This window comes from Mobula birostris, chromosome 13 (assembly GCF_030028105.1).
Source record: "Mobula birostris isolate sMobBir1 chromosome 13, sMobBir1.hap1, whole genome shotgun sequence".
NCBI lineage: Eukaryota > Metazoa > Chordata > Chondrichthyes > Myliobatiformes > Myliobatidae > Mobula > Mobula birostris.
The window spans coordinates 46982697-47010517 of NC_092382.1; the positions used below are offsets into that span (position 1 = coordinate 46982697).

Genomic DNA, 27821 nt, shown 5'->3' on the forward strand with positions numbered 1-27821 from the left:
ATGAGGACACGTATCTCAGACTTGGGCAGGGCTGGAACAGGGCGCCTGGACTTCAACTTGAGTGCAGCAGCACGGAGCCTCGGACTTGAGTATGGGAACACAGAGCCTTGGACGTGAGTACAGGAACACGGAACACAGAGCCAGGACACCTCCTTGGGAACAGGACGTAGGGCCGGGACCCGTACACGGAATACAGAGCCAGTACCACGTTTGGGATCAAGGCTTAGTGCCGGGGCACTACACAGTATCAGGACACCTCCTACGGAAGCAGCAGCAGTTCAATGAAATACACAATCTAGCAGGGGAAAATATAATAATAATAAACAAACAAGTAAACAAATTACGTATACTGAATAGATTTTTTTTTAAAAAAACGTGCAAAAACAGAAAGACTATATATTAAAAAATGAAGTAAGGTAGTGTCCAAAGGTTCAATGTCCATTTAGGAATCGGATGGCAGAGGGAAAAAAACAGTTCCTGAATCTCTGAGTATGTGCCTTCAGGCTTCTGTACCTGCTTTCTGATGGTAACAGTAAGAAAAGGACATGCCCTGGATGTTGGAGGTCCTTAATAATGGACGCTGCCTTTCTGATGCACCTCTCCCTGAAGATGTCCTGGGTAATTGGTAGGCTAGTACCCAAGATGGGGCTGACGAGATTTACAACCTTCTGCAGCTTCTTTCGATCCTGTGCAGTAGCCCCTCCATACCAGACAGTGATGCACTGAAGAGACCCCAGGATTATCTAAAATGAAGTGTCTCATGATCCTCAGCCATTTCCAAGGCTGGCAATGCTCTCGGCTCGGCTACAGAAAACAGAGTTCGGAAAATTCCCCTCATCTACTTTGCGCAGCGAGGAGGAAGTTGATAGCTTCCCCGACAAAACCTGAAATGCTGTATTATCACACAATCTCTGAAGTCCCGGAAATGTTCTTACAACCTGCCTCTGAATTTTATAAATGAAAGTTGGCGATGTCTTTTACCTCTGAACAGGCCCTAATGAGCAACAAACCGTGAACCTGGACTTTCACGTAACAAAAAACAGTTGTCACATTCCTGTTTGTGTTTAACTCTCAACCTGTTGATTCAGGTTCTCCGGCTCCTTTCACTCAGGTGAAGCTTTGCATGGTGAGTGGAGTCATTCGACCATTACTAGTGTCAGGTCCCTGTGCTGGAACTGTTGGATAGATCGATTACACAAAGCCGCTTTACCCGTGAGATCAATGACACTGCTCGATGAAAATTTTCTCTGCCCTGTTAGCGCCTGTGTAAGTTTCTTCATCTGAACTATTGTGCACCAACAGGGAAGAAGTTTAATGAAAAATATCCCAGTGAACGTACCTGTAGCCATTCTGATTCTGACTGACGATTGTTGATTGTCGTCGTCTTGTTTACACTTTTGTCGCGGTGCAGAACAGCTCCACCTGCTGGTGATGCCCTGAATTACACACAACAAGCGGACAGTGAGTCAGAGAGAGTAGAATTACTTCGCAAATGTGACAGTATCGCCATCCTCTGTACCAGAGCAGCAGTTCGCTTAGGGACCAAACATTCACTATTAACATCAACTCTCACACCATGTCTGTATGTCTGTTCAGTAATATTTGGCACATCCTACTGATAGAGTCACAGAGCAACAGAGCACAGATACATACCCTTCAGCCCATCGAGACAATGCTGACCACAGTGCCCACAGAGATGGTCTTAATTTCCTAAGTTGGACCCATTTTCCTCCTGGCCTCTTAATTCCATCTTCACATCCCATTTGCTTCTAGAATTATACAATTGTGCCTGCCTCATTCCTCTGGCAGGTCCCTCGACATCATCACCAACCTCTGCATGAAACCGTTGCTGCTCGTGTTGGTTTTACAATCTATTTACCACTCCTCTGCCCATTCAGATCCCCTATAAACTACGATAAGCTTCACATTGAATACCATCTACTAACTTTGTGTCATCCGCGGACTTACTGGTCAAGCCTTGTGCACTTGCATTCAAATCACTGCTATCAAATAGCGAATATCACATGTCCTAACTTGTGGATTTGCGGCACACAACTAGTTACCCGCCTCCATTTGGAGGAGAAACCTCCAACCACCACTCTTTTCTTGATATCTTCAATGCAATTTTTGAATCCATCTAACGTTCCCTCTCTGTACTGCATGTGACCTTATCTTCCAGACCAAGCCGTCATGAGGCATCTTGCCAAAGGCTTTACTGGAGTTCAATGTACAACATCCACTCCCCCACCCTCATGGACAATCATCTTCAAAAATCTTTAAAAAGTATTGTTGAACACAACTTTCCATGCACAATGCCATAACTCCTGATCACATCTGTCAAACCAAATGTTGGTTTATATTCTGTGTGTGACTCGGCCATATTGTGGAAAAATAGCTCCGGCACCTCTCCTTCCATTTTTCCACTTACCCTCCAAAAGCCAAAATGGCAACCCATAGTAAAATTATGCTTCTCCAAATGCTGCCCCCAAGTATTCCTTCCAAGGGTTGGCCTACCCCCGATGTAACTCTCACTGGTCTATAATCCCCAGGATTAAACCCATTTGCTTTATTGAATTACAGAACATAATTTGACAGTCTCCAATCATGTGTTACTATGCCTGTGGCCATAGTGGATTCAATGATCATGGTCAGTGCCCCGTAACCTTCCCCCCTCACTTCCTGTAGTAACGTGGTGTATATTGGTAGATTGAACAACATCTCTTTCTCAATATTGCCATGCTGCTATGTTAACGTCGCAATCACTTTCCATCTCATTGGTAACTCTGAAGCAAAACATTCATTAAACACCTCGCCTATCACCGCATCCTCCAGGCACGTTTCCACCTTTGCTCCTGTGTAATCCTGCCCTCAATCTATTCACCCTCCTCTTCTTCACCCACATGTAGAACGCCTTAGGCTTTCTTTCATCCTACTTCCCAGCGACTTCTCAAGTTCCCTTTGACCTCTAAGTCACTTCTTAAGCTCCTTCTAGGCTTCCTTATAATTCTCTAGAGCCTTGATTGAATGTTGCTTCCTAAATCTAAAGAATGCTTCCTTTTCCCTCTTGCTGAAATGTTCCCATCACTTGTGAACCACGGTTCATTTATATAAACATTCTTTAACTGTGTGTGGAACAAATCGACCCCGAACCGCATACAAGTGTTCCTGAAGCAACCTTCACAGTTTCATTGTGCATTTCCCTTTGAAAATGTTCCCCCAATTTACACTCCTAAACTGCTCCGAATACCATTGTAATTATCCACTCACTAATTAAATACTGCCTCATATCGTCTGCTACTATCCTTGTCCACGATCATAATAAAAGTTGGGATGTTGTGGTCACTATCTCAAGAAGGTCACCCATCGTGACATCTGTCACCACACCAGCGTCATTGCCTCATACTAGATGCAGTACGGCAACTCCTCCGGTGAGCCCATCCACAAACTATGTCAAGAATCCTTCCGGGACACACAACGCACTCTGCCCCATTGACACATTTTGGAACAAGCAAGTGGAATCAACATCAGGAAAGTGGAGGTCAACAATGATAACAACCTTGTTGCTTCTGCAGCTTTCCCAAAACTGCCAAGTTATCTGCTCTCGTTATACCGGTGGCTTTGGGGGAGGCCTATAGAATAATTTCAGAATGATATCCCCCTTCCCGTTTCGGACTTTCACCCACATGGATGTCCTCTCTTTATGTACCTGTGATACCATCCCTAATTAGTAAAGACAATTCTCCCCATTTCACTCCCCACCCCCCCAAATAAAACCTGAAACATCAAACTTCAATTCTGCCCTTGTAACAGTCAGGTCTGTGAAATGGTTATAACATGTACCATCCATGTACTGAACCATGCTCTAAGTTACTCTTATTTTTAATACTTATTTTATTGAAGTAAACACATTTCCAACCGACTACATTATGCCCTGTCCACAACCGATCCATCCACAGTCTCTCTGGACATTGCATCTGCCTTTATTTCAACTGTTCTGTCATCTGACCAAACACTCTGGTTTCCATCCCACAACTACTGAGTTTAAGGCGACCCCCGCAGCTCCAGCTGACCAGCCTCCAAGAACATTTGCTCATCTCAACTACAGATATAACCCATGCATTTGATACAGGGTCAAATGGGAACATAACTTCATTGGAAGTTATTCTGCTTAGTCACAGGTACGTAGGTTCTGACAATTTATTAGTAGAAAAGTGTTTGATGATGACAGCGTATGTAAATGCAAATTACTGAGTGAAATGCGATGCTGGGACATTTGGCTTCAAGAGTGTTTGCCCTTAACAAAGGCTTGCGTGACGATATACTGGAGGGCAAGTATATCATTGCAGCTTGCAATAGCCAGAGGAATCAATGACATGCTGCTGTAGTTCACGGTAATTCCACATTTGTGCAATCACTACAGCAGGAAACAACTGTGGTGTCTTATAAAGGCAAAAATTCTCAACGCGTTTTGAGATAATTTTGATCTAACACAGAATAGCAAGGAAACAGAACTGATGAGAGTTTGAAATGAGCAAACAATATGAGGGAATGGGCGTGGTTTCGCAGAGCTGATACTGACAGCACATTAGTAGATCTGGAGTGATTGCAGCTAGGTCTGATAGAGGCATACATGTTATTTCTAGGATTATTCAGTCTCACTCCAGCTATTCACAAGGAACAAGGAAATGGCAGACAAATTGAACAAGTATTTTGGATCTGACTTCACTAGGGAAGACACAAACAATCTCCCAGATATAATAGTGGACAAAGGACCTAGGGTAATGGATGAACTGAAGGAAATTTATATTGAGCAGGAAATGGTGTTGGATAAACTGTTGGGTCTGAAGGCTGGTAAGTCCCGAGGACCTGATGGCCTGCATCCCAGGGTATTTAAGGAGGTGGGTTTAGAAATCGTGGAAGCATTGGTAATCATTTTCCAATGTTCTATAGATTCAAGATCAGTTCCGTGGATTGGAGGGAGGCTAATGTTGTCCCTCCCTTCAGGAAGGGAGGAAGAGAGAAAACAGGGAATTATCCACCGGTTAGCCTGACGTCGGTGGTGGGAAAGATGCTGGAGTCAATTATAAAAGATGAAAATACGACACATCTGGATAGCAGTAACAGGATCGGTCCGAGTCAGCATGGATTTACGAAGGGGAAATCGCGCTTGCTAATCTTCTGGAATTTTTTGAGGATGTAACTATGAAAATGGACAAGGGAGAGCCAGTGGATGTAATGTACCTGGACTTTCAGAAAGCCTTTGATAAAGTCCCACATAGGAGATTAGCGGGCAAAATTAGGGCACATGGTATTGGGGGCAGAGTACTGACATGGATTGAAAATTGGCTGGCTGACAGAAAACAAAGCGTAGCGATTAATGGGTCCCATTCGGAATGGCAGGCGGTGACCAGTGGGGTACCGCAGGGTTCAGTGCTTGGACCGCAGCTGTTTACAATATATATTAATGATTTAGATGAGGGAATTAAAAGTAACATTAGCAAATTTGCCGATGACACAAAGCTGGGTGGCAGTGTGAAATGTGAGGATGCTGTTATGAGAATGCAGGGTGAATTGGACAGGCTGGGTGAGTGGGAAGATGCATGGCAGATGCAGTTTAATGTGGATAAATGTGAGGTTATCCACTTTGGTGGTAAGAACAGGAAGGCAGATTATTATCTAAATAGAGTCAAGTTAGGAAAAGGGGAAGTACAATGAGATCGAGGTGTTCTTGTACATCAGTCGTTGAAAGCAAGCATGCAAGTACAGCAGGCAGTGAAGAAAGCTAACGGCATGCTGGCCTTCATAACAAGGGGAATTGAGTATAAGAGCAAAGAGGCCCTTCTGCAGCTGTACAGAGCCCTGGTGAGACTACACCTGGAGTACTGTGTGCAGTTTTGATCTCCAAATTTGAGGAAGGACATTCATGCTATTGAGGGAGTGCAGCGTAGGTTCACAAGGTTAATTCCCAGGATGGCAGAACTGTCATATGTCGAAAGATTGGAGAGACTGGGCTTGTATACTCTCGAATTTAGAAGGCTGAGAGGGGATCTTATTGAAACATATAAGATTATTAAGGGATTGGACACGCTGGAGTCAGGAAGCATGTTCCCACTGATGGGTGAGTCCAGAACCAGAGGCCACAGTTTAAGAATAAGGGGTAGGCCATTTAGAACGGAGTTGAGGAAAAACTTTTTCACCCAGAGAGTGGTGGATATATGGAATGTTCTGCCCCAAAAGGCCGTGGAGGCCAAGTCTCTGGATGCTTCCAAGAAAGAGATGGATAGAGCTCTTAAAGATAGTGGAATCAAAGGTTGTGGGGATAAGGCAGGAACTGGATACTGATTGTGGATGATCAGCCATGATCACAGGAAATGGCGTTGCTGGCTCGAAGGGCCGAATGGGCTACCCCTGCACCTATTGTCTATTGTCTATTTCCTACCAGCCTTGGTACAGAAATGTAATGTCTAAAGGACTAGAGTTTGAGTAAATAAGACTCACCAAACTTTCCCCTGAGTGAATCAATGGAAACCCTGAGTCAGAATGGTTCTCTTCAGTTGGTGCTCTCAGTCATCGAGCTGGTCCACTTGCTGCTGTTCCCTCATCTTCAGCTGAGGTTTTCTTCCAGTCGTGGGCGTTTCTTCCAATATATCTCTCAGCCCAGATCTAACTTTAAACAGAGAGATAATGAAGCATGTTACTAATGCAAAGGAGAATAAACCATTAAACTCATTGAAATTTAAATCTTGAACTCATACATAATTATCCGAGTGAAGAAATCTGTAACTGTCCCTCACATTTTATAAACCAAAATGCTGGAGGAACTCATCAGGCCAGTCAGCTTCTGTAAGTCGACTTTTCTCTCTTCCATAGCCGCTGCCTGGCCTGCTGAGTTCCTCCAGCATTTCGTGTCTGTTGCTTGGATCTCCAGAATCTGCACACTTTCTGTTGTTTGTGATAGGATACAAATAAGTCATCGTTCAGTCATGGTATAAGATGTGTCATAATACGTAGGAGTAGATTTAGGGGATACGGTCATTCTATTCTGCTCCATAATCAATCATGGAGGATTTTTTTCTTCCAACACCGTATTCTTGCTTCCCTGCTATAACTCTCACCTATTTAGCAATCCAGAACATGAATATACCCAACGGTAGCCTCCACTACATTTTATGGCATCAAATTCCACAGATCAACCAACATTTGGCTAAATAATTGCTCTCATCTCAGTTTTAAAGTGAAGCTTCATATTCTGAGGCAGCACACTCAGATCCCAAACTCTCCGTCTAATCAAGACGTTTTCTCCATTCCCACTGCATCCATACTTGCTGTTATTCAGTTGGTGTAAATAATCACTCCCGTCTTAACTTCACCTCCCCCCAACAACACTCAATCGCCATCCCTCTAAGCGCCTCTGAACACAGGCCCAGGGCCATCAAATGCTCCTCATGCATAATGCTTATCATTCCTCAGATTATTTTTGTGAAGCTTGTTAGCAACAACTGTAGTGAATACATTTCCGGGGAAAACAGGACGATTGTACCAGGATGATGTACTGGGAAAAGCTCTGGTTTCCTTTCTCTTCTATCAACTCTCACAAAACGAGCGCAGGTGCACTGGTCCACTCGCAGGAGATTTATAATGTTCCAGGGTGAATGTAATAAAGAGTAACTGGAATCACTGGAAACGCTCAGCTGGTAAGGAACAGCTGTGTGGGAGAGGAAAAATACTAGCGATTCGGTTTCCTAATCTTTCGTCAGAACGGATCAAACATCATACAGTTTTTAGTGGAAAGTCATGGGTTGTTCTCTATGTAGCGGTGTGGACTGAGGGAAGATCTGATAGAGGTTTATAAGATTATGAAAGACATAGATAGAGTAGACAGGGAGCATCATTTTTTTGTGTAGAAATGTCTAATACCAGAGGACATGCAATGAAGGTGTGAGGGAGTAGGTGCGAAGGAAATGTAAGGGTAAGTTGTTTTACATCAGAGAGGTGTGGATGCCTGGAATGCGCTGTCTGTTATGGTGATGGAAGCAAATACACTGGAGGGTTTTAAGAGATGTTTCGATAGGCCCATGGGTGTGAGGAAGATTGAGAGGACATGGACATTGTGTAGGTAGGAGTCATTAGTTTTTTTTTTTGGGCGGGGAGTGGGGTTTATTTACTTTTCAGCTGGTTTGGCACACCATTGTGGCCAAAGCGTCTGTTCCTGTGATGCACTGTGCTATATTCTGTTCTCTCTCCAGCATCTGGAGTTTCTCTTTGACTTCCACTGGCAGATAGACAGGTGGCAGTGAGGGGAATTTCCAAACGTGAATTGAATTCTGAAACCCCGGTCTATTTCTACTGGTGCAAACACAAAACAGCGCATTTAATCACAGCCTCTCCTTGTGAGGGATGGAATGGGAATTCATTCCCTGCTTTCCTTCCAAAGGAAATGCAGAACCAAATATCTGAACCCAGAACAGAAATACTCGCTGAACATCTCATAAACCCAGACAACTTGATCCCCTGATGCATTTTATCTGGGTCAAAACATGCGAGTCTGGCCCTGTAGCTCAGAAGGGTAGGGCAAGGAAGAGGAGGGCAGTTGTGATAGGGGACTCGATAGTAAGGGGGTCAGATAGGCGATTCTGTGGACGCAGTCCAGAGACCCGGATGGTAGTTTGCCTCCCTGGTGCCAGGGTCCGGGATATTTCTGATCGTGTCCAAGATATCCTGAAGTAGGAGGGTGAGGAGCCAGAGGTCGTGGTACATATAGGTACCAATGACATAGGTAGGAAAAGGGATGAGGTCCTGAAAGGAGAATATAGGGAGCTAGGAAGGGAGTTGAGAAAAAGGACCGCAAAGGTAGTAATCTCGGGATTACTGCCTGTGCCACGCGACAGTGAGAGTAGGAATGCAATGAGGTGGAGGATAAATGCGTGGCTGAGGGATTGGAGCAGGGGGCAGGGATTCAAGTTTTTGGATCATTGGGACCTCTTTTGGCGCAGGCGTGACCTGTACAAAAAGGACGGGTTGCACTTGAATCCTAGGGGGACCAATATCCTGGCAGGGAGATTAGCGGGGGCTGCTGAGGTGACTTTAAACTAGAATGGTTGGGGGGTGGGAATCAAATTAAAGAGGCTAGGCGTGAGGAGGTTAGTTCACTACAGGGGGATGGGAACCAGTGCAGAGAGGCAGAGGGGTGTAAAGTGAGGGTAGAAACAAAAAGTACTATGGAGAAAAGTAAAAGTGGCAGGCCGACAAATCAAGGGCAAGCATTAAAAAGGGCCACTTTTCAGTATAATTGTATAAGGGCTAAGAGAGTTGTAAAAGAGCGCCTGAAGGCTTTGTGTGTCAATGCAAGGAGCATTCGTATAAGGTGGATGAATTGAAAGTGCAGATTGTTATTAATGATTATGATATAGTTGGGATCACAGAGACATGGCTCCAGGGTGACCAGGGATGGGAGCTCAACGTTCAGGGATATTCGATATTTAGGAGGGATAGACATGAAGGAAGGGGAGGTGGGGTGGCGTTGCTGGTCAAAGAAGAGATTAACACAATAGGACATAAGCCGGGAAGATGTGGAATCGGTATGGGTGGAGCTGCGTAACACTAAGGGGCAGAAGACGCTGGTGGGAGTTGTGTACAGGCCACCTAACAGTAGTAGTGAGGTTGGAGATGGTATTAAACAGGAAATTAGAAATGTGTGCAATAAAGGAACAGCAGTTATAATGGGTGATTTCAATCTACATGTAGATTGGGTGAACCAAATTGGTAAAGGTGCTGAGGAAGAGGATTTCTTGGAATGTATGCGGGATGGATTTTTGAACCAACATGTCGAGGAACCGACTAGAGAGCAGGCTATTCTGGACTGGGTTTTGAGCAATGAGGAAGGGTTAATTAGCGATCTTGTTGTGAGAGGCCCCTTGGGTAAGAGTGACCATAATATGGTGGAATTCTTCATTAAGATGGAGAGTGACATAGTTAATTCAGAAACAAAGGTTCTGAACTTAAAGAGGGGTAACTTTGAAGGTATGAGAAGTGAATTAGCTAAGATAGACTGGAAAATGACACTTAAAGGATTGACGATGGATATGCAATGGCAAGCATTTAAAGGTTGCATGGATGAACTGCAACAAATGTTCATTCCAGTTTGGCAAAAGAATAAATCAAGGAAGGTAGTGCACCCGTGGCTGACAAGAGAAATTAGGGATAGTATCAATTCCAAAGAAGAAGCATACAAATTAGCCAGAGAAAGTGGCTCACCTGAGGACTGGGAGAAATTCAGAGTTCAGCAGAGGAGGACAAAGGGCTTAATTAGGAAGGGGAAAAATGATTATGAGAGAAAACTGGCAGGCAACATAAAAACGGACTGTAAAAGCTTTTATAGATATGTAAAAAGGAAAAGACTGGTAAAGACAAATGTAGGTCCCCTGCAGACAGAAACAGGTGAATTGATTATGGGGAGCAAGGACATGGCAGACCAATTGAATAATTACTTTGGTTCTGTCTTCACTAAGGAGGACATAAATAATCTTCCAGAAATAGTAGGGGACAGAGGGTCCAGTGAGATGGAGGAACTGAGCGAAATACATGTTAGTAGGGAAGTGGTTTTAGGTAAATTGAAGGGATTGAAGGCAGATAAATCCCCAGGGCCAGATGGTCTGCATCCCTGGGTGCTTAAGGAAGTAGCCCAAGAAATAGTGGATGCATTAGTGATAATTTTTCAAAACTCGTTAGATTCTGGACTAGTTCCTGAGGATTGGAGGGTGGCTAATGTAACTCCACTTTTTTAAAAAAGGAGAGAGAGAGAAACCGGGGAATTATAGATTGGTTAGCCTAACGTCGGTGGTGGGGAAACTGCTGGAGTCAGTTATCAAGGATGTGATAACAGCACATTTGGAAAGCGGTGAAATGATCGGACAAAGTCAGCATGGATTTGTGAAAGGAAAATCATGTCTGACGAATCTCATAGAATTTTTTGAGGAAGTAACTAGTAGAGTGGATAGGGGAGAACCAGTGGATGTGGTATATTTGGATTTTCAGAAGGCTTTTGACAAGGTCCCACACAGGAGATTAGTGTGCAAACTTAAGGCACACGGTATTGGGGGTAAGGTATTGGTGTGGGTGGAGAGTTGGTTAGCAGACAGGAAGCAAAGAGTGGGAATAAACGGGACCTTTTCAGAATGGCAGGCGGTGACTAGTGGGGTACCGCAAGGCTCAGAGCTGGGACCCCAGTTGTTTACAATATATATTAATGACTTGGATGAGGGAATTAAATGCAGCATCTCCAAGTTTTCGGATGACACGAAGCTGGGCGGCAGTGTTAGCTGTGAGGAGGATGCTAAGAGGATGCAGGGTGACTTGGATATGTTGGGTGAGTGGGCAAATTCATGGCAGATGCAATTTAATGTGGATAAATGTGAAGTTATCCACTTCGGTGGCAAAAATAGGAAAACAGATTATTATCTGAATGGTGGCCGATTAGGAAAAGGGGAGGTGCAACGTGACCTGGGTGTCATTATACACCAGTCATTGAATGTGGGCATGCAGGTACAGCAGGCGGTGAAAAAGGCGAATGGCATGCTGGCATTTATAGCGAGAGGATTTGAGTACAGGAGCAGGGAGGTACTACTGCAGTTGTACAAGGCCTTGGTGAGACCACACCTGGAGTATTGTGTGCAGTTTTGGTCCCCTAATCTGAGGAAAGACATCCTTGCCATAGAGGGAGAACAGAGAAGGTTCACCAGATTGATTCCTGGGATGGCAGGATTTTCATATGAAGAAAGACTGGATGAACTGGGCTTGTACTCGTTGGAATTTAGAAGATTGAGAGGGGATCTGATTGAAACGTATAAGATCCTAAAGGGACTGGACAGGCTAGATGCAGGAAGATTGTTCCCGATGTTGGGGAAGTCCAGAACGAGGGGTCACAGTTTGAGGATAGAGGGGAAGCCTTTTAGGACCGAGATTAGGAAAAACTTCTTCACACAGAGAGTGGTGAATCTGTGGAATTCTCTGCCACAGGAAACAGTTGAGGCCAGTTCATTGGCTATATTTAAGAGGGAGTTAGATATGGCCCTTGTGGCTACGGGGGTCAGGGGGTATGGAGGGAAGGCTGGGGCGGTGTTCTGAGTTGGATGATCAGCCATGATCATAATAAATGGCGGTGCAGGCTCGAAGGGCCGAATGGCCTACTCCTGCACCTATTTTCTATGTTTCTATGTTTCTATTCCCGAATCCAACCTCGGAGGGTCACAGCCCACACCGAGAGCCTCGCACATCTCTTCCACATCTGACGCTGGGTGTTCCCACATCTCACACCGAGAGATTCACGCTACCAATATCCAGCCCCCGGAGACGTCTGCTTCTTTGCTGAAGGAGGAACATCCCGCAGCATCAGTGAAGGCACCAACGTAGACCGAAGCACAATCACTGCCAGTTACATATTCCTATTAGCCCATCCAGTCCGTGCCATGTTCGGTCTGGTCCCATCCTCCTGCATCCGGACCATAGCCCTCTATACCTCCCTCATCTATCTACCTGCTCAAACATCTCTTAGATACTACATTGAACCTTCATCTCTCAGGTGCCTTCATCGGACTCCACAACCCTGGGAAACGAGCCCTGGTGTATGTATTTGGTCCATCGTCGTCGATGAAGACCTCGACATCATTAGTCATTTTGAGACTGGATTCCGTGTGTCTGAAGGTGACTGATCAGGCCAAGTCGGGAACGGAATGTCCTGGCACATGTAGTTTCGCTAGTAGCTCTGGACTTGCGCAGCTCCCGCTTATGTTGTCCTTCAGCAATGCGCCTTGCTTCGTAAGCTTGACAGCCCTTGTTGACGCGGCCGCGCTAGGTCGGGCGGTTTTGTGCCAGCATTTCCCAGGAGGTCGTCTCTATGTCAAGCCACTTCAAGGAGGCCTTTAGTGTGTCTTTGTAACGTTTCTTCTGCCCTCCATGAGAGCGTCATCCAGCAGCGAGTTCCCAAAAGGAGCTCGTCCGGCTCGTCCGGCTTACGGATGAATAACCTGCCCACCGGGTCTATACTCTCATCAGCAGTGTTTACACTGATGGTAGACTTGCACTAAAGAGAACTTCAGTGTCTGGTACATTGTCTTGCCATCTAATGCGTAATATTCTGCAAAGACAGGTCATGTGGAAATGGATGAGCTGTCCTGCGTTCCTTCGATACACAGTCCATGTTTCACGGGTATACAGGAGGGTAGTGAGTACCACTGCTCTGTAGACCTTCAGTTTTGTTGCTGGACTGATTCCTCGACGTCCCCATAGAGTGGAGCGCAGTCTACCGAAAGCAGAACTTGCCTTCGCTATTCTGCAGTTAACTTCTGTATCAATAGTCACTGGTCGGGAGAGGGTGCTGCCAAGGTCAGTAAACTGGTGCACTGCCTGTAGTTTCTGTCCTTTGACCATGATTTTCGGTTCTGGTCACGGTGCATGAGGGGCAGGCTGGTGCATGATTTCGGCCTTTTTGATATTGATGGTGAGTCCAAAGTTGTCACAAGCCGTGGAGAATTTGTACATATTGACTTGCATCTCTGGCTCCGAGCCGGCATACAGGGCGCAGTCATTGACAAAGAGGAAGTCTCTCAGAACAGTCTACTTCACTTTGATAATAGCTTGAAGTCTCCTTAGGTTGAAGAGCTTCCCATCCACTCTGTACTTGAGGCTGATTCCAGCATCACTGTCCTGGAAGACATCATTCAGCATGGCAGTAAACATCATGCTGAACAGTGTTGGTGCGAGCACACAGCCCTGTTTGACGACACTGGTGACTGGGAACGCCTTAGTGGATTCTCCGCCGTCCAGCCTGGTGTATGAGGCTGGGCATCAAGGACTTGACAGACTACGTGAGGGAAAAAATAGGCTTGACTGTACCAGTGACGTTGTCCTGCCTGGCGCTCTGAACACTGCTTCGAGACATGCAATACAAGCCAGCCACAAAAACTAACTCCCCCCGCACCCCCCCCCACCCCCGACAGCTGAGCAATCAATGTCTGTAACACCAGACGTAATAAGGAATCTGCAGAGGTGTTGGGACAGAAACCATCCAGGCTGAGCTCGCATACAGTGTGCACATCAGCGCATTCATGTCTTCATCGTCAACAATTCACTCGTCCAGGCTGCTGTTCCCACATGCTTCAAATCAGCCACCATCCTCCCTGTACCAACGAACTCTACACATTCAGAACAAAACGACTCCTGCCCGGTGGACCTGCATGGCGTGCTTTGAACGGCTGATAACGGCACACATCAGAAACTCCAATCCTTGCTCACTGGGCGCTCACCAATAAGTTGACCTACCGAATCACTGCAGGGCAGATGCCGCAGCATCTGTCATTCCCCTTGGCCTGACACACATAGAAAATAGGGACACTTGTGTCAGAACGTTGTTTCTGAGTTTCAGTTATGCAGGTAACACTATTGTCCCACAGACATTGGTGAACAAATCCCTTGTCAGCCATCTAAACACACCTTGGGCTTCCTGGACAACAGACCGCAGCCAGTCAGGTTGCACCGCTCGCCCATTCCCATTACCGTGAACTCGGCTGCGTGTTGTACACTCTGCTCACACACGTCTGAATGGCCAAGCACACAATAACCACATTGAAAAATTTCCCCGAAGGCAGATTGTGGTGCGGCTCATCAGTGAGAATAATGATATGTCAGACAGAGAAAACAGCTTAAGGCCTGGAGCCAGTCAAATAACCACTTTCCCAATGTCAACAAGACAAAGGGGATGGTTATCGACTTCTTTCTCCTTCTTGATTTTATAAACCTATAGTGTCACCCAAATTCTCCCGTGCTTCTCTGGAATAAAGATCCAGCTCGGCCAACCTCTCCCTATGACACGGCCCTCTAGTCCAGGCAGCATCGTCATCAATCTCTTCTGCGTCCTCTCCAGCTCGATAATATCTTTCATACAATAGGGTGATCACAACTGTACAGAATACTCGTTGTAGCCTCACCAGCTATTTGTATAACTACAATGTAATGTCTGTAATCCAAAACTCAATGCCTGACTGATGAAGACCAGCATGATTAAAGCCTGCTTTTCCACCCTCTATATCTGTAGATCTGCTTTCAGCGAACTTTACCCTTGTAATCCCATTTCGCTCTGTTCCACCACACTTGGTGATCCGCCATTCAGCATATCAGGCCCACCATGTTTACTGTCCAAAATGCACCATCTTTCACTTGTCCAAGTTGCAAACCATTTACTTTTTCTCGGTTCTATCTCCATAACTGACAAACATCTCTTTCAAATACATTCCAACATATCGCAATATCCACAAGACTCCGTCGTTTAGCCTCACAACTTGCTAACCAGGCTATGTACATTAATATACAAATCAAAGTCATCACTAATGTAACACACTTAAAAGTTGCTGGTGAACGCAGCAGGCCAGGCAGCATCTCTAGGAAGATGTACAGTCGACGTTTCAGGCCGAGACCCTTCGTCAGGACTAACTGAAGGAAGAGTGAGTAAGGGATTTGAAAGTTGGAGGGGGAGGGGGAGATCTAAAATGACAGGAGAAGACAGGAGGGGGAGGGATGGAGCCAAGAGCTGCACAGTTGATTGGAAAAAGGGATATGAGAGGATCATGGGACGGGAGACCAAGGGAGAAAGAAAGGGGGAGGGGTGAAGCCCAGGGGATGGGCAAGGAGTATAGTGAGAGGGACAGAGGGAGAAAAAGGAGAGAGAGAAAAAGAATATAACTATATAATAATGAATAAATAAACAACGAATGGGGTACGAGGGGGAGGAGGGATCTTAGCGGAAGTTTGAGAAGTCAGTGTTCATGCCATCAGGTTGGAGGTTACCCAGACGGATATAAGGTGTTGTTTCTCCAACCTGAGTGTGGCTTCATCTTTACAGTACAGGAGGCCGTGCATAGACATATGAGAATGGGAATGGGACGTGGAATTAAAATGCATGTCCACTGGGAGATCTTGCTTTCTCTGGCGGACAGAGCGTAGGTGTTCAGCGAAACGGTCTCCCAGTCTGCGCCTTGTCTCGCCAATATATGGAACGTCGCATCGGGAGCACCGGGCGCAGTATATCACCCCAGCCGACTCACAGCTGAAGTGTCGCCTCACCTGGAAGGACTGTCTGGAGCCCTGAATGGTGGTAAGGGAGGAAGTGTAAGGGCACTTGTTCCGCTTACAAGGATAAGTGCCAGGAAGGAGATCGGTGGGGAGGGAGGGGAGGGACGATTGGCCAAGGGAGTCGCCTAGGGAGCGATCCCTGCGGAAAGCAGAAAGGGTGGGTGGAGGGAAAGATGTGCTTAGTGGTGGGTTCCCGTTGAAGGTGGCGGAAGTTACGGAGAATTATATGTTGGACCCGGAGGCTGGTGGGGTGGTAGGTGAGGACCAGGGGAACCCTATTCCTAGTGGGGTGGCGGGAGGATGGGGCGCGAGCAGATGTGAATGAAATGGGAGAGATGTGCTTGAGAGCAGAGTTGATGGTGGAGGAAGGGAAGCCCCTTAGTTTAAAAAAGGAGGACATCTCCCTCGTCCTGGAATGAAAATCATCCGTCTACCCGTGCTCTATGTTTTGCGTTTCTGTCGTCCCAAGTCCAGGGTTCAGAGGTTCCTGTTGTCCCAGGTCCAAGGCTCGGCTGTTCCTGAGTACCAAGTCAAGGCTTCGTGTTCTCGTCTTGTCCATGTGCCTCGTCCTCCCCATGTTCCTCGTCCTGTGCTGGAGTCTCCTCGTCCTGTACTGGAGTTCCCTCGTCTTGAAAGGAGTCTCTCGTTCCGTCCTGTAGCCTCGCTTAGTTCCAGAGTCCGAGCGCAAGTCAAGGCACAGGTTCTTGGTCCTTGCCCAGTCCCTGGCTCGGAGTCCGAGCCGAAGCCTCGTCATGTCCTCGCCTCGAAGAAGCCAAGCCATGAAGAACCCAAGCCATGTCCATTCCTGTAGCCACGTCATGTCCTCGCCTAGTTACGGAGTCCGAACCCGAGTCAAGACCAGGTTCTGTGTCCTTGTCCACTCTCCGGCATTGAGTCCAAGCCCAGGCTCCTAGTTCCCATTTCCTTGTCCTAGTCCCGCTTGCCTAGCCAATGTCCCAGCCCAAGTCTGTGTTCTTCCCCAGCTCTCTAGTCAAGTCCTGTTCCTAGTCCTTCATTGTCTGTGTCTTGCATTTGGGTCGACCCCCAGCGCCCTCCTTATCATAGGGACGTTTTGCAGCCGGCGATTTGCCGTGGTTTTCCTGCCATTTCTGATTCTCAAACTAAGGTGGAACTGGAAGCTAACAAAGCTCTGCCTGGGTCGGGGCTCAGACTGGCTCACCGGTCTGTAGATTGTGAGAGGATGCAGATAAACCTGCTTGTCTCCAGCAGCTAAACGGATCTCATTTCTTCACTATCTTATTGGTCAGCGAGAATTTGCTCAGCACTGTTGGCTGCCATTTTTTCCTCAGGGTGGCTGGGACGAAATGCTTTTAATGTAAAATTGTAAAATACTGTATAAGATATTGGGAGCTCAGTAATTCAGTCTACATCTGTGAAAAGAGAAATGGTGGAACACCCGGTTTCAGATATGGGGCTGTCCAAGATGCTGCAGATCTGCTGAGCGATTCCAGCATTTTCTTCTTCTTGCTTTACATTTCCGGCAACAGTGGTATTTTTTGTCTATTTTAATGCAGAGATATTAAAATTGCAAAATGTTTGGGACACCCAAAAACTGTTCAACATATCTGTGGAGATGCAATCACCACCCCTACCAATTTGTTGGTTAACAGTTCATTCCGACCCTGGTGTAATACAGACCAAGTTTGGTCTGGCCATTCACTGCAACAGAACTTCCCCCAGGCGTCTTGGACCCCACTGTGCCGCAGGATCCGGGAGGGATGTCGACAGGGTGGGTCTGGACCTGTGCAACCCTCTACTGACCTAAAACTCATTCACGCAGACGCTATTCCTTTCTGAGGAGTGGAATATAAACCCCACTAACTGACTAAAAAGAACCATCATCATCCTATGGGATGGATATCCGAAGAAGAAGAAGAAGAAGAAGAAGAAGAAGAAGAAGAAGAAGGAGAATAAGAAGAAGAAGAAGAAGGAGAAGAAGAAAAAGGAGAAGAAGAAGAAGAAGAAGGAGAAGGAGAAGAAGAAGAAGAAGAAGGAGAAGGAGAATAATAATAATAATAATAATAATAATAATAATAATAATAAGAAGAAGAAGAAGAAGAAGAAGAAGAAGGAGAAGAAGGTGGTGTAATACTTTCCATACCGTCAATGCTCACAGCGTTCTTTCCTCCCACTATCATTACTGACACACACATCACACGCGTCACAGGCCTCTATTTACTAAATCCATCTTCAATCATCACCCTTCGCTTGCTGTCATTGAGTTTGGTCAAAATAGTTATGTTCTGGTAAAACTACAAATTGTTTGACAGACAATCGCCACGATCTTCAGCATCACTGCAGACTGTGGACATTTTAATCCCAGCTATAGAATTACCGATATACTGCCCGTTCCATATTCTCCAAGACTCCATCCGAATATTACAACCTACACAATGACTGCCCTGTGACGCTTTGGCATCAGCGATTGCCGTGGTGTTCCTAGCATTTCCGATTCACAAACTGAGGAGAAACGAACCTAACGATCGTCTATCCATCTTAATGTAAAATTCCTGCAAAAATACATTGTCTTTTTTCTCTCTTTGTTTTACTGCACAGATGATATCTGACTGCAAAATATTTGGGGCGGCCAAAGCTGTTTAACAGATTTGTGTAATGCCAGCTGCACCACACCAATTTATTAGTTTTCAGTTCACTCCGACCCTGGTGTAATACATTCCATACCGTCAATACTCACAGCATCCTTTCGTCCATCTATCACTCTGTTGCAGTTGCTCCTGAGGTCACCGTCTCTACGCTAAGTAACGGTGATCACAGAGCGAGAAACATGTGCAACACTTCTTGCAGCTCCGGGGGGCTGTTGCCCTGGAAACGGAGGAAGTAGCTCACCGCAAATAATTGCGAAAGGAAATAACAAACTCAATATAATATGCTACGTGTTTCATAATGACAAAAAAAAGCACTGCAGCCATTTTGTAACGGTGAAATTAAAATGTAATGGTTTAATGGCTGCTGCATTTATCCTGCCTCGTGCTGTATTCAAGTAAACATCAATTAATCGAACAAAAAAAAACACAGCTCCTGGAAGGCTCAGTGATGTAAAAGTGCAGTACAATACTTCAGAATGAGGCAAAGGTTAGAAGAAAGATGGTAGATATACATCATTGACGTGGTGAGATACAGGCTGGAAGGAGGTTTAACAAGATGGCACGGAATGATCAGATAGAACCAGTTGGGAGAAGGGATCGAGAACAATCACTGATGGCTCTTCAGCATTACACAGATACTGAATTAATAGTACATACTACTATATGCAGTATATATATGAACCTGAAATGTCAAAGCTACAACAAACAATAAGAACGTTTGAATGTAACCTTAGCCCCTGAACGTACCATAGAAAGCATCCCATCCGGATACTTTACAACTTCCTACGGCTATTATTCTTCGTTTGACTGCAGGAAATAGCATAGATCTATGGACACAGCTGAGCACATCATAGAAACTCCACTGTCTATATGCTTCCCGCTGCCTCAGTGAATCAGGAAACATAATCGAAGATTCCCAGAACCCTAGACATTCTCAATTCTCAACCACCCATCGGGTCGAAGATAAAAAAAACAACAACAGGAAACATACCACTAGGCTCAAAGACGGCTCCCATTCTACTGTTATAAGCAAACTGAAAATTCCTCATCATGATACAATGGACTCCTGACCTCACAATGTAACTGGATGTGACTTTGCATCATGTCTACCTGCATTGAAATTTCTCTGTAACCATAAGCCTTTGTTACACTCTGTTAATGTTTTACCTAATATACTTTTTGCCCACACAAAAAAGAGGGGGCGTCACAGATCTGGATCTCACTGCTTTGTCTGAACTGACGAACGATGAAACCGCTCATACACGTGGAGCAGCGTCCCGCAGATGCGATTGATTCGTTTAACTACAGGCTGCAAGAACACAACAGGCCAAATAGCCGCTTCCCGTGTCCTGGTATTACCTCAAACAGTTATCGGACCCAGGCATCTAACCAGGTGAAGTTTGGATCCGATACCGCGCGAGGTGATAGAGGCAATTTTTCCCAGGTACAACTCAACGGATGAGTGCAGTCCCGGCATCACCACCTCACCTATTCCTAAGACTAAAGCAACAGGGGCTGAGCGGCAGCTCATCGCAGGAGGTTCGGTGTGAAGGCCCCACAACCCGGATCGACCCCGGCAGCTTCGCTCCATCAACCCGGACCGACCCGCCAGTTCGTGTGAGTTAACGGGATTCAAACATGCCCGCTCGGAACGGCCTCACATACTCACCGATGGGAACTTGATGTATTTGCCTCGCAGACAGTAATCCTTCCCCCGTCTCCCCGCGACGATCCGCTTCAACACAGAACGGCAAGAAAACCAATGAACATCGGAGGCTGAGCATGCGCATTTTGAGCTCCAAATCTTCAGAGCCGGGGCGGGGGTTTTGGAGGCAGAACAAAGAGGTTAGAAAGGAACGATAGACCATAGAGCATAAAGTTGTTCAAAATTTAAAAATAATAGTAATAATAATAATATAAATAATAATAAATCGATTCTCCATTTTAATTTTATGAAAATATTAGACAACCTTGTTTGCTGCTTTGAATCTTCTGGAAGGGGGTTTAACTGAAGTGTATACATTTTCGAGACACACTGATAAATGGAAAAGGCTTAATTCTCTCATAAATACTGTCGTACATGGGGAAACATTAGATGCACTGCAGCTCGTAGCAGTGAAATGAGTCAAGAAAAATAAATGCCCACCCACAATGCGAGGACGTGACAGATCTGGATCTCACTCCCTTGTCTGAACGGAAGGAAGATTAAACTGCACAACCACGAGAAACAAACCCACAGATGCTGCAGATCTGCGGTAAAATAGGAAAATAGAGCGGGATCAAGTGACGGGCTGAAGGTCTCCCTCCTAAACTGGTGACTCTACTCTTCGCCCCTCACACGCTGCATGACCCACCTGCCGCATTTTCCACATTATTTCATATTTACACCAGCTACATTTTTAATTATTCCTCCGTATATTTTCCCTTTCTCCTCCGTTGGGTCAACATTTACGGTTTCGGTCCCCATACCAGTCCGCCATATAGTTTACACTCAGAACGGAAATGCGCAGGCTCCATTCAGATCGGTTCTATGTTTACAAACACTAACTTCTATTCGTATTTCCCCACCCTCACTGGAGAGTGAAAAAATAACATCACCAAGTGAGAAACAGCAGGAGGTGGCCATTCAGCCCATCGAACGATCAACAAGATGACGTCTGCGCTCGCATCTCAGCCACATGTTTCTCCCTGATCATTATTTCCTCGATCCCTTCGGTCTCCACACATCTGCCGAACTCTGTTTTATGTGTGGACAATCATGAATCTTTACTCCCTTCTGTGGTGGGGATTTGCAAACTTTCACCACCCTCGGAGACATTTCCACTCATATCAGTCCCCAGGAATCCACACCATTTTTCATTGGTTCAACCGATAATGACGTTGTGTATTTCAATGTATTCACTTCTTCGTCCTCGTTTCTCTAAATTAAAAGCTTATCGCGATTGATATTTCTTCACATGATGATCCGACCTGGGAGTGGGAGCGCAGAGGCCTTCTGGAAGGGGATAAGGGAAGCCAGGTGGGTGGGACAGTGCTGGAGAAGAAATATTCTTATAGGAGAGGAGAATGGACAATTGGAGAAAGTGACAGAGCAGGGGCCCAGGGGGTAGTAATAAGAGGTGAGAAGAAGTAAAAGGTCAGAGTGTGGAATAGGGAAAGGGGGAAAGGTGCAAATTTTGATCACCGGAAGGAGAAATCGGCATTTCTCCTGTTGGGGTCATCTACTGCACCCGCTGTTTCCGGTGTGGCCTCCTTTGTATCAGTGAAACCCGACGTAGACTGGAGACAGCTTCGCCAGAAAAAGAGGGATCATGCCCATTTTAATTCCACTCCCCATGCCTATTCCGATATATCAGTCCATGCCCTTCTCTACTGCCGCGACATGGGTAGACTCAGGTTGGAGGAACAACACCTTATATTCCGTTTGAGCAGCCTTCAAGCTGTCGCCATGAACATGACTTTCTCGAATTTCCGGTAATTTCCCACCCCCTCTCTCACCTTTCCCAGTTATCTGCTTACGTGCCCATAACTTCCCTCTGGTGCTCCTGCCCATTAGTTTTTATCCATGGTTTCTACCCTCTCATATCAGGTTCCCCATTCCCCAGACCTTTATCTCGTTCACCAATTAACGTTCCAGATCTTTACTCCAGAAATCGCCTGCGTCCTTGGGTTGCTTCCTCCACACCCCCACCATTTGGTATTCTGACTTCTCTCCTTCCATTGCAGTCCTGAAGAATGGCCTGGGCCTGAAACGTCAACGGTTTACTCTTGCCCAGAGATGCCGCCTGACCTGCTCAGTTTCTCCAACACGCTGTGTGTGTTGCTTTAAAAAAATACTAATCAAACATGCAACTGAACTAATCTTTTTTGCCTACACAGTGTCTATATTCTTCCATTTACTTCCCATCAACCTGCCAATGTAAATGGCTCTTAAAGGCCCCTGATGTATCTGCATCCGCCATCACCCAGTCAGCACTTTCCAGCTACTCACCATTCTCTGTGTGGAAGAGCTTGCCCCTCACATCGCTTTTAAAATTACCCTTTCCACCTCAAATGCATGGTCTCTTGTATAAGACATTTCAAACCTGGGAAAAAGACATCGTCTGTCTACTCTATCTACGAGTATCGTAATCCTATAATCCTTCTGCAAGTATCGCAGCAGCCGGCGGGGCTCCAGAGAAAACAACCCAGGTTTGTCAAAATCTCGCTATAGCTCATGCCCTCTAATCCAGATAATATCCTGGCAAAACTCTTCTGTACCCTCTTCTAAGCCCGGACATCCTTCCTAGAATGAGGCGACCAGAAATGCATGAAATACTCCAGCTGAGGCCTAATAGCCGTTTTATAAAGCTGCAACATAACTTCCTGACTTTGGAACTCAATGCTTTGACTAATAAAGGTAAGCATACAATTTGCCTTCTTAGCCACTCTATCAATCTGTGTGGCCACTGTCAGGGAGCGATGAACTTGGATTCCAAGATGCTCCTGCTCATCGACATTATCCAGGCTCTGCATGGAACAGTGTCCCGTCTCTTTAATTTCGACCTGCTGAGCTGCCAAGACGATCATCACTAATCAAATCTCTCTGAGCTTTCTCAAGTGCTGTTGAGTTTATTGCCAAGTACACAAGTTCGGGAAGATACAAGTACAGAGAAACACTCACTTGCAGCAGCGTCACAGGGCAGTATATTCAGATAACACACGGAACATCAATTATACAATTTCCTGTCATTAATAATATAGAAATATAGGTTTTATGTCATTGAATAATAAATAAATATAAATTTTTATATCATTAGCAGTGTATAAATACACATTTTATGTCATGATTAATATATAAATATACATTTTGTGTCAACAACGGACTTGGAAATGTTGAAATTTGTCCCTCAGCCAAATTGCTGACACAGTTTGGGAACACCCTGTTTCCAAGCATCGGTCCTTACAACACCGACTGGGACATCCTGTAGGCTCAGGAAGGGTCTGGTTAATCCTTGTATTTAAACACACAGACAGAAGGAACAGGAGCAGGTCACTCGGCCACTCCAGTCCGTCCTGTCATTCAATAAAACCCCGGGCCGATCCATCCGTCTCCTCCAACACCACTCCTATCCCCATTTTGCCCAGATCTTTGGCCCCACTTGCAAGTCAACAGTCCGCCGGTGTTTGCCCCCCAATGTGGTGAATCCCTCTGCTCGCCACCACCGTGGGCTCAGACATTTCCACAGATGAACCCTTCCTGACAAACATCCTGTCCACCCGCTGTCACACCATATTCATCCCCCCTCCACCCCGCTTCTCATGTCGGGATCTCTCCCTCCCAGGGAACCGTCATCAAGGCGATGCTCCGAGCGTCTCCTCCTACCTCTCAGCGAAACTTCAGACTTTGGCCGCAGGAGATGATATATAATCGCCCCTATCTACCCTCGGAGGGAAATCGAAATAAAATTTAAAAAGCGACATTTACTTTAAGGTTTGCTCCGCTTAGATGGCGAGTTCTAAGCGGGAGCTGGTGGTGGATCAGCAGTGGTAATGTCCTCTCGACTGATCCGCTCCGCTATTCGGCCTAATTAGTAAGTGACATCGGTTACCTCTCGTATTTTGATAAACAACTGTTTTACTAAAGTAATCCTGAAACGTCCGCGGACCAGATACACATCGTATTAGTCAACAGAAGACCTCTCGTCCATGCAATCTTCGTCCACTGGAAAACTAAAACACTCTGACAATGTAGACCATAGATGCCCCTTCCTCTAAAAGACAGTGACTCATTCAGAAAGCTGATCGCCGAGAGGAATTATGTTTGTTTAATCATCAAAGTTCGCACACAGTTGGCTGGTTGAAGCTGATGTGGATGTCGAGCGTCTCCCAGTGAAAGGCCGAACTGCTGAACACCCCGCGTTGTCCGCCTCCAGCCACCGGTGGCGCTGTAGTTAACCTCCGGCAACGCGCAGGGGCACTGCGGGATCCTCCGGCCGCTTGTGGCGCTGTGGTAACCTCCGGCGAAAAGTAGGAGCGCTGCGGGAACCTTCGGCCACTGCTGGCACAGTGCCGATCCCCGGATTTGCCGCTGGTTCTCCTTTTCGGGCGGGGGTGAGGAACAGAATGACTCCGGGTTTGTGTAAGTCGGGGACCGGCTGCAGTGGGAAAGGGCCGGGACCGAGCACTGCCGGATGGTCGGAATCTCTGGGCTCTCCGATCCCGCTGCTCTGGTTTGAGCGTTCCGCCCGTGCCTTCTCTGTGGCATCGTTAAATTGAGGTTCCCAAAACTGGGAGGGGGTCTGGGGTGAAGGGAATCTCTCTGTCTGTGCTGGGAGAGGTTATGGTGGACATGTGGGTGTGGGGTAAGTGATGCGAAAGATGTGGTGGCGTGGGGGGATGTTGTTGGGAGAAAGTGGGATGATTGAACATTCCGCCACCCGGGGATTATGGACACGGGACACGGGGTAAACAAGGGAGGATCTGGTCCATTGTGTCAGACAGCTCGGGTGTCCTTTCAGGAAGAAACAATTCTCTCTTCAAATCAATTATTGTCTAATTTTGCTGTTAACACTGTGTTTCTTAGAAAGCCCCAGAGTCTGGGATATCTGTCACCGTCATGGGCTGCAAGTGCAGATTGGGAAGTGGTGTGGGGTGTCAGTGACCTCTGCATCAGAGAAGGACACGAGTTTGCATAGTCTCTTTAGAAATATAATTGTCCTTACAATGGATGCGGATCTGGTTGTATATTCAAAGAAGGGGCTGAGCAGACAGAGTTTTTACTGGTCAGCAGTGGGGGGGTACAGGGACTGTCTAATGGATCGTTTGGTTGTTCTGTTATGATCTCACAGATGGTGACTGAGGAAAGAGGCTTGCTGAGGAGGAGAGTGAGCCGGGAGTATACCCGGGGATTAGCAACTCAGACAAAGTATCGGGAAAGTGGCAGTGATGTGGTTTCCTGTGTCAGGAGTATAGGCGATCTTTGCAGGTGAGGGGTTTGTGTGCAGATGCAGCTTCCCTGGAGGTGGAGGAAAGAGGACACACCAACAGGTGGAACCAGCTGTGGGAAGACATAGTTTGTCAGGTCTGAAGATGAGCTGAATGTACCATAATCTTCAGACTGAATCAGAAAACTATTCTGAGGGTATTTGAAATGTCAGAATCAGGGGAGATGTGATCACATGTGCAGAGGGCAGGGGTTGTGTCTCCATCAGACCCTCAGTGAGATGGTTCAAGTTGCAATGTGCAGAGATGAAAGCACAGTGTTTGGGGATGGATTTAATCACTGATTCTGACACAGTGAGGGTTAGTTTTGGCGTAAGGAAGCAATATTAATTAAATAATACAAAAGGACCTTCATCAATTGCCATTTGTTTAGCAGAACTGACCAAGTTATAAAATTAATAATTAATTCATAATATTCTGATTTGTAATTTCCACAATCAGTACCTTTCTGCTAATGACCGAACCCAGAAATTTACAGAGTGGGTGAAGAGGCTGTCCAGTGACAGTTCCTGTGTTCAATGTCACTGGGACTTCCCATCACTGAGCAGATATTGTCTTCTCCATTCTCTCTCACTCAGTCTGTCACTCACCAAGTTCATTGTTTAAAGAAAATCACATAACTCACAGAGAAGCGAAGCCCGACAGAGGATTCACCGCTCTTCTTCAGCCTGGTGATGGGGAAAGGCTCCCAGTCTCAGGGAATGATGTGGGAATCTCTTGCGGAAATGAGGAATGGGTTGGCAAAGTTGGACAAAATGCTGAAAGAAGTTTTGGAGCTCGTTATGGTAAAATAACACACTAAATTGAAAATCACATTGAAACATTGTCGACTTAACAATGTTATAGAGCATAGACATAGAGCATAGAACAGTACAGCACAGGAACAGACTCTCCGGCCCAAAATGTTCTGCTGAACCAAATAGATTAGTATCCAAATGGCTACTAAACTGATCCCTGTGCCTACATAATATCCATATCCCTCGAATCTCTTCACATTCAATTGTCTATCTAAGCTTTTCTTAAAAATCTCTGATGTATCTGTCTCCACCACCACCGCAGCCACCCAACACACTGTGTGAACGAATTTGCCTCGCAAATCTCCTTTGAGCTGATCCCCTCTCACAGTAAATGTATGTCCTCTGGTATTAGATACAGTATTTCAACACTAGGAAAAAAATACGGTGTGCCCAATCTATCTGTGCCTCTCATAATCTCATAAACCTCCATCAGATCTACCCTCTGCCTCCGCCGCTGCAAAGTAAATAACAAGCTTGGCCAACCTCTCATTATAGCACGTGCCCTCTAATCCAGGCGATGTCCTTGTGATCCTCTTCTGCACCCTCTCCAAATCCTTACCGTCCATCTATAATTGGTTAACACAACCGTATATCATTCTCCAGATGTGGCCTCACTGGTGTTTTATGAAGCTGCAACATAACCTCCTGACTTTTGGATTCAGTGCTTCAACTAATAAGACCAAATGTGCCATTTGCCATCTGAACCACCTAATAATCCCGCAGAACCACCTTCAGGGAGCTATGAACTTCGACCCTAAGATCTTTATGCTCATTAACACTGTTCAGTGTTTTGCATTTAGCAGTGTACTGCCTCTCTACATTTGACCCACCAAGTTGCCACACCTCACATTTGGCAGCGTTAAACTCCATCTGCCATTTCTCTGCTCTCATCTGCAAATGATTGACAGGATATCACACTGTATTCGTTGCCAGTCGTCGGTTTTGTACTCTCCACCAATATTAATCCAACCAGGTTCATCTTCACCGCGTCATTTATATATAAGACAAACTGCGGAGACTCCAGTAGAGATCCCTATGGAATACCACTAATCTCAGACCTCCACTTAGAAGATGACAGCACAGTGCAGACCCTTATAGACTGTAAGACGATACCATGAGAAGAATGAGTCCATTCGGCCTACAGAGTCGTTCCTTCGCCCTCCAGCTTTCTTCTTCCTCTTCTTCCTTTCAAATTGTACCCATCTGCAACCCATCTTCACTGATTCTTCCTTTCCCAGTGAAGAACAGCTTAGAGATTTCCTTTGGCGTTTCATTGGCTCTGTTTCAAACG

General features: G+C 46.0%; 1 protein-coding gene across 1 annotated transcript in view; it reads right to left on the bottom strand.

The window, feature by feature from the left end:
* The window catches only part of LOC140206777 (NACHT, LRR and PYD domains-containing protein 3-like), a 43828-nt gene extending 23302 nt beyond the window's left edge, over nucleotides 1–20526 (bottom strand). The window contains exons 1-3 of the mRNA XM_072274988.1: nucleotides 20419–20526; nucleotides 6499–6667; nucleotides 1340–1436 (exon numbers count right to left, since the gene is read on the bottom strand). Coding sequence (XP_072131089.1) covers nucleotides 1340–1349 — 10 coding nt within the window. The 5' untranslated portion in view covers nucleotides 1350–1436; nucleotides 6499–6667; nucleotides 20419–20526. The remainder of the gene's footprint in view (nucleotides 1–1339; nucleotides 1437–6498; nucleotides 6668–20418) is intronic.
* Between the last annotated feature and the right edge of the window lie 7295 nt (nucleotides 20527–27821).